This window comes from Rutilus rutilus (genome assembly GCF_951802725.1).
Source record: "Rutilus rutilus genome assembly, chromosome: 6".
NCBI lineage: Eukaryota > Metazoa > Chordata > Actinopteri > Cypriniformes > Leuciscidae > Rutilus > Rutilus rutilus.
In genome coordinates, this window is record NC_140214.1 from 26,826,005 (window position 1) to 26,839,908 (window position 13,904).

Sequence of the window (13,904 nt, forward strand, 5' to 3'; positions counted from 1 at the left end):
TCTTTTGTCAGAATCAAACTTTGGCCTCAGATGAAACACAAATACACAGATTACATTCCTGCCTAGAGAACACTATCACAAAAAGCTCTTATTGGGATTCAGGAATACTTTTGCAGATCGGTGTCTAGTACAGTAGCCTACAGTATACAACATGAAAGCGTGCAGATAGCCTACAGTAAAATTCAACAATAAGCTTTAGGAAAAATAATTTTTCATTCCACTATTGTAAGTAGTAGTTAAAGTAGATGAAAAGCACTAGAAAAAAAGTTCAAATACCAAAGAACTGAATATGAACTTTAGGCAATTAGGCTACAGTAGCCTACAGTAAAAGTCGGCATCCTCTGCACCTTCAGCCACATTTCATAATAGTAGAGTTTCTCGATCTTCTGATGATGGTCCTGTTTATTATCTTTAGATTCTGATTGGTGTGTCATTAGGTAGGCTACTTAATGTTGACTCATGGATAAAGACAGTGTTATTTGAGTTCACATTGTGATATTTGAGTTCACATTGTGATACTTGAGTTAATTAGACTATATTACTATGTGTTTGTGTTTTATGAATGACAACATGTTTAAACCTGTTTAAAATGAGGGCATTTTTGAAATCATTAAGAAAATTGAAATGTGTTTTCCACTGGTAAAATGTGTTAAACGGTTTGAGAAATGTGTCTTTGTTTTGAGAACTGAATGAAAAACGGTTATTTCATCAATGGATAATTACCATTTTCTGTCCTTATTTCCATTCTACTTTTACTAAAATTGTGACTTCAGAAATGATCATTTGAATAAATGAAATCCAACCGATTTGCAATGGTTAAGTTTTTGTATTTGCAATTTATGACGCCTAGAACGCAGACGCTCCATCCATGAGATGAATGCACAAAAGAAAGATGACGTAATGAAAACCAACGCCGTTTCATTGGTGGAGCGCTTGCTTGTAGGCGGACCCGCTGCTTACGTTTAGGAAGCGCAATCGTTGATTGGATATTTCTTTAAATGCCTCCGCTTTGATTGGCTAGTAGTTCGTCACAATCGACCAATCTTTGTAGAGCGGAACTATTTGAAAATCGTGCATGAGCAGCAACATATAAATGAACAGCTGGTGGTGCAGTGGTGACTTGCTGTTAAAACAGCTCGTAACAAAGGTGAGTTAGTCCTCTCTCTATTAAGTAAAATAATAACAAGACATGAACACGTACATGTGTTTTAGGCTAAATTTGCCATTTCAGTTGAGATTAATGTTGTTGCATGTATATTCTTTGATGTACAAATTGAAATGTATAACCCAATCACTCGCTGAAGACTCATCGATGTTAATAAATGAGTAAAGTTATAAGATTCTCGATCACATGCTTTAATCGGTTCTTATATGTTCTTTCAAGGTAAAATGTTGGGACACATTGATCCCGCTGAGCTCCAGTGCACCGTGGCAGTGGAGCGCTTGAATCCAGCAGGTCAAGCCATCAAACGGCAGCTCATGCGCAAAGCCACCGTCACATTAGGGCGCAACGAGTTTCAGGAGATGGTCCTGCGTGTGCACGATGGCAAAGCTCCTCAGAACTTCATGCTGCGCGATTTCCAGCTCTTTACGCGCTTTGCAAAGGATGGGAAATGTACCGTTAAATTCGTCCCGGAGAGCACACAGGTTCTAGTCTCTGATTGTCCACCGGATCGTTTGAAGGTGTTCCTCAAGACGCTCAGCATCAAACATCAAGCATCCCAAAGCAACAAACCTATGAGTGGTAGGGCTAAACTACGAGCCGGCCTTCCCAGAGCCTTTGAGACCGTCAGTCCTCTCCAGCTGAAAGATGTGCAGAAAGCAAACGAGCTGAGAAGTAAAGTGAACGCCCCAATTCAACCCAAAGGTCCTTCAGAGAGACCTGTCAATAAGGTCTTGGGTGACAGGAAACCAGTGAAAAGACCCAGACCTGATTGTGACACTAGTCCGGTATGTTCATCCTTTTGTGTTAGGCCTACGTGCCTTTAATACTTTGCACACTTGTCTTGACACAACTATTTTTATTTACTTTGTTCATTTTGATGCACCATTACTTAACTAAATTAAGTGGGTAGTTGAAAAGAAAATGTCCTTTTCTCTTTAAAAGGAGGGTTTTGGCCTTTCCCACCTCAAAGGTTCCAATGCATTTAACAATTAAACTCTTAATTTTGGATGGATATTCATTTATTAAACATTTATACATTAAGTTTATTGTTGTAAAAACTACTTTAGTAACCACAATCATACAATTTCACTCATGTCTCATTTTCATTTTTGTGAAATGTTTATTTTTGAGATCTTTTACCTACTATTTGCTGAAAAAGACTGCACAATGCTTGCTTTCAGTACTATCATGTATTTAGCAGGATTATGGACTTAATAATTTTATCTCTTTTAGGTTAAGGCGCTTCACCCCAATAAGAAGCCTGTCTTGGTTCTGCCCGTGGCACAAAAGCTAAGCAAAGAACAAACTGCAGTTCTCAATGCAGTCTTGAGTGGCAAGAATGTGTTTTTCACAGGCAGTGCAGGTAATGAACTGCACCGATTTATTTATTTTATTATTACTTATAGCCACAGATAAATATAATCTAGTTTCTTATAGAGGTATTTTTTTCATGGCGTTTCAAACACTACTGTTCATGGCTTTATTTTAGGTACAGGGAAGTCCTTCTTGCTCAAAAGGATTGTAGGCTCTCTGCCCCCAAAAAGCACATATGCAACCGCGAGCACTGGCGTCGCTGCCTGTCACATAGGTGGAACCACACTGCACAGTTTTGCGGGTAAGAATTTCAAGTTCAAATGATTTCACTCATGTCTCTGAAAAGTGACTGCCAACGAATGCAAACATGCTACATACATTCATTAGGAAATCTCCTCATATATAATTGATGATGGCAAAGGTTTTATGAAACGGCAGTATCCCTTCACCCCAAACCAAACAGTAATCATAGGTGACAGATTTATTTCAGTATGTACACAGCATAGGGTCACTTTTCTGAAGTGTCATATGATCAACACATTTCTCAAATCTATAAACAGTTGTGATGTTGTCACTTATTTTGTCTCTCTTGTTATCAGGTATTGGTTCTGGCTCTGCTCCTCTTGAACAGTGTCTTGAGCTCGCTCAGCGTCCTGGGGTTCTGCAGCACTGGACCTCCTGCAAACACCTCATTATTGATGAGATCTCAATGGTGGAGGCCCAGTTCTTTGACAAACTGGAAGCCATAGCCAGGTGAGCAACACTGAGGGAACTTACGACAAAAATAAAGATAACTCCGTTAATGATACCGGTTTATTTCAGCGCACTTAATTTTCCACATGGATAAAATTCAATTTACCATTATCAATTCATGTGGTGATAAGGGTTGTTTTTTTGTTGTCGTTTTTTAATGGTTTAGTAATTTCGTTTAATGTGATTGGTTGCTTCTGAATTTGTCACTACGGACTTTCTTCTGATGAACGCCAGATGGCAAATGAATTTTTGAATGATTTGGATCAGAAATTGAATCCAAAATGAATCCAAACCATCAATTCTCCCAGTACGTACTGAAAGTCTAGTACGTTTGAAAATTCTCATCTGTTCTGAAGGATAGGAACAACACTAAATATTTCAATATTAGGTCAGAGTTGACTTATTAGACAAGTGTCATCTGTATATTATTTTTCTAGGTCCATCAGAAGATCAACTGAGCCATTTGGAGGGATTCAGCTGATTGTGTGCGGAGACTTTCTTCAACTTCCACCTGTAACAAAAGGAAAGGACAAAGCTAACTTTTGTTTCCAGGTACTACCCTCATTTAGGCATAGTTCATGCTTTTTCCACTTCAGCCTTGATCTGACTTGGCATTAAAGGGTGCATTCACCCCCAAATGAAAATACTGGAATCGTTTACTCCGTCTTCATAACATTTCAAACTGATAAGACTTTCCTTCATCTTCAAAACACAAATGATTATTATTATTATTATTATTATTATTATTACATATATCTTTTTTAATGAAACCTTAGAGGTTTCTGTCCCGTGGTTGAAAGTCCATTGCCTTAACTTTGATGCTTCAAAAAGTTCATAAAGACATTGCAAAGGTAATCCATATGAATTGGACAGTTTATTAATCTATAAACATTGATTAATGCACATACTTGGATTTCTTTTACAATCTTTATGAACTTGTAAATTATTTGTTGGAATGGATTTTCAGTGGAGGGGCAGAAATAGAAGAATTGCATATAATTTGTTTAAAAAAAAAAACGTTGTTTTGTAGTCTCATTCACTAAGCAAGTGTACGCACACATTTGTGTGACCTCTTTGTGTGAACGTTTTCACAAGCAAATCATGATTCGCCAAAAACTTTCGTACTAAAATATATTCTAAATATTTATGAAAAAGTAGGAACAAGTGAAACCACATGTACACAAAGTACTTTCTCTGTGCAGCCTTAAGTTATATTTCATCTTAACATGACTATAATTAAATTATTAATAAATAATACAATTTAATTTCATCATATACAGTGAAACAGTAAGAAGCTGTGTTATAGCTTCAGCTGCAAGGTTTCTCTAAAAAAAGAGCAGATTTATGTGTATGTACAGCTGACTTATAAGAGGTCTGCAATCTGGGTCTGGTTAAGTGTTTGAACTGGTTTTGAGTGACACCTGGGGTTGCTCGAGGATCTGGTGAGCGCATTTGTTTGACGAAAGCGTGTGTGGAAAGTCCTTATAAGGAGATGTTTAATGCAAATGAGTAACCTTGCACGCAGCTGCTCATTTAGAATGCTACGAATTCATTAACATAACAACTAGATTAAGAACAAATTCATGTGCGTATGCATGCGTTTTTTTTTTTTGTGTGTACAAATACGGAATAATCCGCACAATTATTAGTGAATGAGACCCACTGTTTGCAGATGGATGAAAGTAAAGTGAGTAAATCATGAGAATTTTCATTTGTGGATGATCTATCCCTTTAAGAGTACATTGTAATATCTTGAAATTTGACAAGATGGAGAAAGTTGGTTTTAATTTCTATGTGCATAATTGTTTTTGGGTTAGCATCTGGATGTCCACTGTGCAAGTTTCTAAGAATAAGATGCACAGTTTATTTTGCCTGCAGTCGAGAAGCTGGCGGAAGTGTATCCACATGAACATGGAGCTGATGGAGGTGCGCAGACAAACAGACAAGGCCTTCATTTCTCTCCTGCAGGCTGTGAGAGTGGGCAGGTACTGAGCTCTCACCACGGCCACCGTTCAGTGCAGTGACTCACTGGCTCGGGGTGTTTTCGGGATGCAATCCCTGAGGTTCATGGTCAGTTTTTTCCATGACCTTAAGTGGATCTCGTAGGTGTGATTTTTAAAATATTTACACGACTTGTAGTGGGGAACTTTTACGCTACATCTTGTAATCAGTGAAGTTGTGAATTGACTGAGTTTGTCAGCATGTTGATCCTATTGTAACAGTGGCTCTCCATGCTATAGAGTCACAGAGGAAGTTACCACACAGCTGCTGAGGAGTGCCAATCACTGCATCGAGAGGGATGGTATCCTAGCAACCAGGCTGTGCACGCACAAGGATGATGTGGAGCTCACCAATGAGAATAAACTCAAACAGTTACCAGGTTGGTCATACTGAAACCTGATTTAAAAGTGGATGTGTGAAATGTGACGTGGTTTGCTGGTCGCATCAGGTGGTGGCTGTTAATTGTTGCATTGATGGGTTTGAATGAGGTCACCAGAAACTGAAATAGTTTCTAGAAATCCACCATCTGATTCACGAGTGACATAAGGCACTAGAAACCATGAAGGACATGTTTTTTTTCTTTTTCTTTTTTTCACAAACTGTAAGATGAGTGAAATCCAGAGATAAGGTATTTTACACATTTCTAAGTCTCTAGTTTACTTGCAGGGGCCGTGCGAGTATTCGAAGCTGTGGATAGTGACCCTATGCTGGTTCAGACCATTGACGCCCAGAGTCCAGTGAGTCGGCTGTTACAGCTGAAAGTGGGCGCTCAGGTTGGTGGTGTATCTCCTTCTGGCTAACATGTGCTCTTGGTTTGTTTTGTTTTTTTAAATGTCAAATGTTGCAAGAACCTTTTTATTTGTTTAGGTCATGCTTACAAAAAACCTGGATGTTCAGAGGGGTCTAGTGAATGGAGCCAGAGGAGTAGTGGTTGACTTTCAGCCAGGGAATCAAGGTACGGCTGACTGCAAAACAGTGGCAGGCACATCCAAAACGCATTGTGTTTTACTCATTTTACTTTCTCTGTCACAAGTGTGGTGTTTTTATGAAAATGCCATTATAAAAAAACAATACTGCTATTAGCAAATAAATGGTTAAATCTCACAATGTCTATTGTTTTTCAAAAGAAATAAGCTATTATGTTTTGTAAGAAGGAATTGAAAGCCTTTGTTTAGGACCATTAAGATGAATTGTTTTGTGACATCATGCTGTTGGGACATAGCTACCTATATGCCAGCAGCCATATCACCCTGTAGCCCAAGACTGGTTGCCCACTGAAGCTAAGCAGGGTTGAGCCTGGTTAGTACCTGGATGGGAGAGAAAAGAGAAAACCAGGTTGCTGCTGGAAGGTGTTAGTTAGGCCAGCAGGGGGCGCTCACCCTGTGCTCTGTGTGGGTCCTAACGCCCCAGTGTAGTGACGGGGACACTATACTGTCAAAGAGCACCGTCCTTCGGCTGAGACGTAAAACTGAGGTCCTGACTCTCTGTGGTCATTAAAAATCTCATGGCATTTCTCGTAAAGAGTAGGGGTGTAACCCCGGTGTCCTGGCCACATTCCACCCATTGGCCCTTACCAATCATGGCCTCCTAATAATCCCCTTACATTGAATTGGCTCTATCACTCTCTCTCCTCTCTCCACCTGTAGCTGGTGTGTGGTGAGCGCACTGGCACCGTTGTACTGTGGCTGCCGTCGCATCATCCAAGTGGATGCTCCACACTGGTGGTGGTTGAGGAGAGATCCCCTGATATGATTGTAAAAAGCGCTTTGGGTGTACAGTAGTACATATTAGTATAAATCATGTAAATGCCTTATTCTATTACTGATGATAATTAATTATTTTCCAGTTTCATTTAGTACCACAGAAGTTACACACTTTTTAAAGTAAGATTTTATATATTTTAATTACTCATTGCTGGAATAAAATTAGGGGAATGTCAATTTAAAATGTTCATATTTTTATTCCGACATGTTCTTAACTGGCCTTGATTTACCCAAATATCTTTCATTAATTTCTGTACGTGGCTGGTTCTAGAACACCAACATATTTCAGAGGATTTGAACGCATGCAGTGAGATGTTGTGACATCCCATCATTCGTCAATACCCCTCTTCCACCACAGGTCTTCCTCGGGTGCGATTCCTCTGTGGGGCTGTTGAGGTAATGAAGAGAGAGCGTTGGATTTTTAAAGCGTCCGGGGGGCTGTACCTGAGCCGACAGCAGCTGCCACTCAAACTGGCCTGGGCCATTTCAATCCACAAGAGTCAGGTGAGCTCTACTATGAAGCCCCATCAAAACTCATTATGCATAGTGAGTCAAACCTGCATCAGCTGAATGCATAGAATGAAATCTAATATTACAAGGTTGTGCTGTTGATCTCCTACTGTTCTGGGTCCTAGAGGAAATGATCATGCGATTTTCATTGCATGTCCCATTAAAATAAAATGACTTGGCTTAGGAACAGTGTTTCTGTGCATCTGTGAACAGATGCTCAGGACTATGGTTCTGGCTTCTGTATTGACTCATTAACTAGTCACCATGTTTGCCCATCATTTCTGACCTTTTCCTTTGCCTTCTGTGCTGATGAACTGTCAAAGTTGTTGCAAAGAGTGTCAGTAATTAAGCTCATTGGGTGTCTGGCAAACGCTTCAGAAACGCTGCATGTGGCACGTCCCAATGCTCAGTGGGGGAACTGAGAAAAATGGCATATTAAGTTCCTCACTATAAATGTGGGCCTAAATCTCGCCAGTGTAATTGGGTAATTAGTTCAAAATGAGTTTAAAGAACTCTGTAAGAAGCTACAATACATTTGAGACCTTTCTGGCTTTTATTAAAATCATAAAACCGTCCAATTGCCAAGCAAGTTGCAACAAACCGACTCTGGCAACGTTCACACTGTCAGTCCAAATCCGTTTATTTGTGTGTCCGATTAGATTCTGATCATAGAATTGACTACACATTGTGTATTGCAAATGTTCGGATCCGATTTGTGTGTCCACGCCGTAGTGATGTAGTACTCGAGTCGGGTCTCGGACTTGAGACCGATTTCTGCTTTCTCGGACTTGTCTCAGACTTGTTCCTTCAAAGACTCGGTCTTGACTCGGTCTCGACCCTTCAAAGACTCGGTCTTGACTCGGACTCGGCATAGGCGGTCTCGTCCCCATCACTAGTCCACTAGAATACATACCACTAGAAAATTAGTCCATATTAAGATGCTAAGACTGCTCCTCTAAACAATTCCCAATCTAGCTTAGTCTGTAGGCCTAACTGTTGATGATTAACTGGGGTGATATTAAATCATGAATATGAAAGCTGACATGTTTTTATGGTCTTGGTCTCGACTCTTAAAGACTCGGTCTCGACTCGGACTTGCTTCCTCAAAGACTCGGTCTTGACTCGGACTCGACTGTATTTGAAAACCAACGGACTCAGTCTCGACTCGGTCTCGACCCTTCAAAGAATCGGTCTTGACTCGGCATAGGTGGTCTCGTCCCCATCACTTCCATGCCGCTCTTTCGTTTGCAACACAACCTTGTTTCTGCAGCAACTTCCAGCAGATTTCCTATAACAGCGTCTGACGTCTACGTTTTATGTGGCGTCAAAGTCACATAAACCACGTAATATCCGATCTGAGCGGTCAGACTGAAACGGATTTCCAGAAATGCTATTTGAATAGGATTTCAAACCACTTATGATTGTAGCTCGAAACAGATTTGTAAAATGTTTATTTATTGCAACGGTTTTCCTGTTTCAATCGGATATGCACAAAAATCTGATTTGGACTGACAGTCTGAACAGCCTTAGTGGTGCAATAATACTGATGTAATGAGGTCACAGGTGTATGTGTAAAGTAAATTTACAATGGCTTTGAACGCAACCAATCAGAATCAAGGATGGGAACTATCCGTATTTTATAACTATGTTCTGCTGTTAGTTAATGAATGGTTTATATCTTGGAGCTTTGGAGTTTCAGTCAGGACCACTTTTCAAATTAGTCATCAAAATAATTTAATGTATAAATCAATTAATTTAGTTTTTTTATTGTAAACATTTTACATAAACTAAATTTAGCTTTTGTGTCTTGGTTATTTTCTTGGTTATATGTCCTAAAGCTTGGTTCCAATACCAAAAACATGGTATTTCTAGCATTATTATTCAAAAATGGGTCCCCCTTTCTTTTTTTTCTTTTTTTAATTGCTAGATTGAAGTAAATTGCTGGTGTCTCGATTTGTTTGGTGTGTTTAGGGCATGACTTTGGATTGCGTGGAGATCTCTTTGGCGCGTGTGTTTGAGAGCGGCCAGGCTTATGTTGCTCTGTCACGGGCTCGGAGCCTGGAAGGCCTGCGTGTGATGGACTTTGATCCTCGAGTGGTGCAGGCCAACCAGGACGTGCTGCTCTTCTATAAGAGACTGAGGAAAGAGAGACTCCTTATGCAGGTCAGTCCACTTTAGACAATCACTCTGTTCCTCAGACAAATACCCTTTTCTGTATTCTACCAGACCAGAGCGATTTAAAAGATTGAATCTAAATGATCTTAGATTGTCTTATAAAAGGCCCCCAGGAAGCTCAAATTTACTGGATGATTTTACATTAGTTGTCAATCATTTCAGAATTCAAATTGCCCAATTTCAATTTTCAACAAGGTTACCATTGATTTAGTAAGTTTATATATGGCTCTGATTCTAAAATTTTTTTTCTTTTCTTCCCCCAGTCCTCAATGAATGACTTTGTTGGACAGAGCAATAAGGAGAATTACCCTTGGTGAGGAAGTGACGGGAAGCTCTAGTTTTCATTTGCACTGTGTGCATGGATGCATCAGGAACATGAGTTCATTTAGTTCAGTTAGTGTTTTTCTTATTGGATAAATTATGCTGCTTTTCAGCTGAATATTTATTTTTATAATTACTGTCTAAAACTTTATTTTGACCATGTTTTTCTTTGAATAAAATTATTTTATGGTTTTATAAATATGAATTGGGTTATTAAAGTCTCAGGTTTACATGCTTTTCATAAGAGCAAATTGTTATCAGTGCCTAAGCAGGGTTTTGCTTGTGGCAATGGTTGTAAAAATCATTTGTTTGAATATTTATGATTTGATTTGGTAATGTTAGTTGAATATTCTTACTCATTGAGGTTAGCTGTAGTGGCTAACATCCTGTAACTGTTTACATTACAGGGGGAAAGAGTAAGAATTTATTTTAAAAGGGACAGTGCACATTAATTAACATGAGCACTTACACTGTATGGCTAAAACAGCACATTTACATGATAGTCTCATTTTCATCTGTCGTCCCTGGCAGGCTGATAGTAAATAAGTACATAAAACATTAAGAATCATTCAAAACGCATTCCAGCAAACATGGCCATAACCAGAGCATATTAACACAAACACAATTACTTTAAAATATAAGGAGACAGATACAAGCTGCTACTCCTAATTGTGTTTGGAGTAATAACTCCATGTTTTATCCAATAATCACTGATTTATAAATAAAATTCCAGGTATGTGCTTCTGTGGTATTGTACAATACCATCTAGTAGATGAGTTATGATTTTGTCTAATAAACTCATTAAGTAGAGGTTTGGCTATATCATACCACATTTTATACACAAATAAAATATCTGCAAATTTAATCAATTTTCCCATTTTAAAATATATTTAGTTAAAACTTTACAGTGATATACATTTGACTTATCCAATATTTTCAAAGCCTGCAGACTATAGTCTTTCTATAGATTATAATGTAGTCCCACCTGTCTGCGTCCAGCTGGTGAGGCAGTCGTTCATATGTGAGAAGATCATGGCATTCATGTATAACTGAGGCCTCAAAAGTTATTCCTAATGGGTCTACAATTTACCAGATTAAATGTAATCCTATTCCTAATTATTTTATTTTTTATGTAACTTGTGAATGTATTATGCTTGCTTAAATATTTATACTCCTGCACTACTGACAATCTTCTTCCTTCCTGCTGCTATAACATCTGGATCTGGATGTCTGTTTGCAGACTTTAAAAAACATACATACGTTTTTATTAACATTTTAAGGCGAGACACGGCAGGCAAAAACATCGTTTTTTTTTGTTTTTTTTTTTACTGGTCAGTTTTGAGATTTTGGGATATTTGTCTTCAATAACATGTTTTCTTTCAGACTTGTGGTGAAAAAAAAGTCAAATACACATTTAGGTCTTTATTTGATTACACTTTGTCTGTTTGCGTCTGTAGATTTCTCATAAAGTCAACAAAAGTTCCCGTTCTTAATCAACATTCTTAATCAACATGCTGCTCCTCGATCTCTGCCGTCAGCCTGCCATCATTCGTTAATCATGTAGGATTGTACATGCTCTCTCTCCTGTACAATCCTGTCGGATCCAAATATGGTCATTTTCTTTTTATCAGCAACCAATCGTGAAAGTAAAAGGGCTGAATGCGCAATCTCATTGGCTGATGATAAATCTTTAAAGCCCGTTTTCTCAAAATGACCTCTCTCTCATACTCCAAGTCCGAAATCTCCACTTCAGTAGCACCTATATCCACCAAACTTTCCAGACTTGTACCTAGTTATATTATAAAGACATTTACAGAGGGATTTGTAAATATATTATTCCTATCCTGATTTATATAACATTTTATTCCAAAAAACATGGTGAAAATATTTTTTTTAAGGCTATTGACAGTATTTTCTGATTTACAGGATAACAAAAGTAGATATCCATAAATCCCTCTGTATTTTTTTTTCCCATCTAATGTGAACACAATTAAAAAATAAATTTTAACCTGGCTTTATCCAATACTCAGATATTGTTTTTTTAAATATATGAAAATTTGCGCATATTTAATTAGATATTGCCTAATTTGCATATGTAAACATTACATTACAGAAAACTTGTAATAATTTTTTTTCTCATCTTAATGTAGGTAATCAACTGGGAAAGTTTCATGGTGATATCTGCTAGCTAAAAAAAATTACCCTATTCACCTGTAGTGTCTTGCCTTAGGAAAAAATGCCTTTTTTTTACCAATTAGAGATATTGACCATTGCAGCTGATAATTCATCTGCAGCTTGCTTTTAGCATGCAAGTATAAACATGGCATATACAGTGCTATGCATAAGTTTAGGCAACCATGCTAAAGTTGACTAAAAAGAGGAATAAAAAATCATATTTTGCAAATTTAACTTAATGCCTTATTTTAAAAAATTAGGAAAAATCCAACCTTTAAGGACACCAATTTTCTTTGTGAATGAATAATGTATCGTAAATAAATAAATGTTCTTCCTTAAAAAACAGGGTGCATAAGTTTGGGCACCACTATGTTAAATTCCCATAGAGGCAGGCAGATTTTTATTTTTAAGTATTTTTTTTTTTTTTTTTTTTAGGATACTATGCATCCTGATAAAGTTCCCTTGGCCTTTGGAATTAAAATAGCCCCACATCATCACATAGCCTTCACCATACCTAGAGATTGGCATGGAGTACTTTCCATAAGATCATCTCTCAATGCAAATCAAACTAGCTATTAGGCTAACTGAAATAAAATCATGCCAATCTCTAGGTATAGTGAAGGCTATGTGATGATGTGGGGCTATTTTAATTCCAAAGGCCAAGGGAACTTTATCAGGATGCATAGTATCCTAAAAAAAAAAAAAAAAAAAAAACTTAAAAATAAAAATCTGCCTGCCTCTATGGGAATTTAACATAGTGGTGCCCAAACTTATGCACCCTGTTTTTTAAGGAAGAACATTTATTTATTTACGATACATTATTCATTCACAAAGAAAATTGGTGTCCTTAAAGGTTGGATTTTTCCTAATTTTTTAAAATAAGGCATTAAGTTAAATTTGCAAAATATGATTTTTTATTCCTCTTTTTAGTCAACTTTAGCATGGTTGCCTAAACTTATGCATAGCACTGTATCTGACAATTAAAAGTAGATGGACAAACATCTGGTAGATCATTGATATACAAACTGAATAACAAAGGACCTGATGTTGAACCCTGAGGTACGCTCAGGATACAGGATTGAGTATTTTGTGAAGTCTTAGTCTACCAGAACCCACTGTTTTCTATCAGTACTTTTAGTGAGAAATATATATTTGATAACTTATTAACCCCACCACACCTCCTTTGTTCAATTTATATTTTCTAAAAGAAAACCATTTTCATTTTTTGTGGAATGATACTTTCAAAACCCAAATGGCATCATATGTAATGAGTATGGAGTACTATTCAAATGTGATATCTGTTCAGAAATATTTTTTTTCTGCAATTTAGATCCTGCTGGTAGGATACTAATTGTCTACAACTATAGCCGTGATCACCTGGTTTGAACAGTGGTGTAATTATTGCAGTTTTCCAAGCACTTAGAAACACTAAATTTTATAGACCAAATAACAATTTTAAAATGAGAATAAGTGCCTCTTTATAGGTTTAAAAAAATACTGGCTCTATCTCGAACAGCCAATCACATGCTGAGAAAGTGAAACTGCGATTCATTTCTCGCGAGAAGCAGCGCGATTCACTTATTTAAGTATTTAAGTATTAAAATATTAAGAATTTAATCAAATTTACACAGTAAGAAGAAAATAGCTGTCTATGAAGGACAACTAAAAAAAAGTCTTGCTACTGTGTATCAGTGCAAGTAAAAGTTGTGAAGTTAGTTTATACAGTT

General features: G+C 37.5%; 1 protein-coding gene across 1 annotated transcript; it reads left to right on the top strand.

The window, feature by feature from the left end:
* Positions 1–1,091: 1,091 nt before the first annotated feature.
* Positions 1,092–11,180, top strand: pif1 (PIF1 5'-to-3' DNA helicase homolog). The gene is made up of 13 exons (XM_084412594.1): positions 1,092–1,147; positions 1,385–1,950; positions 2,399–2,528; positions 2,655–2,780; positions 3,079–3,232; positions 3,670–3,784; positions 5,111–5,217; positions 5,473–5,612; positions 5,900–6,006; positions 6,101–6,188; positions 7,355–7,500; positions 9,478–9,669; positions 9,945–11,180. Exons 2-13 carry the CDS (start codon positions 1,390–1,392, stop codon positions 9,996–9,998), a joined length of 1,920 nt encoding a protein of 639 aa, XP_084268720.1. The 5' UTR covers positions 1,092–1,147; positions 1,385–1,389; the 3' UTR covers positions 9,999–11,180.
* Positions 11,181–13,904: the final 2,724 nt, after the last annotated feature.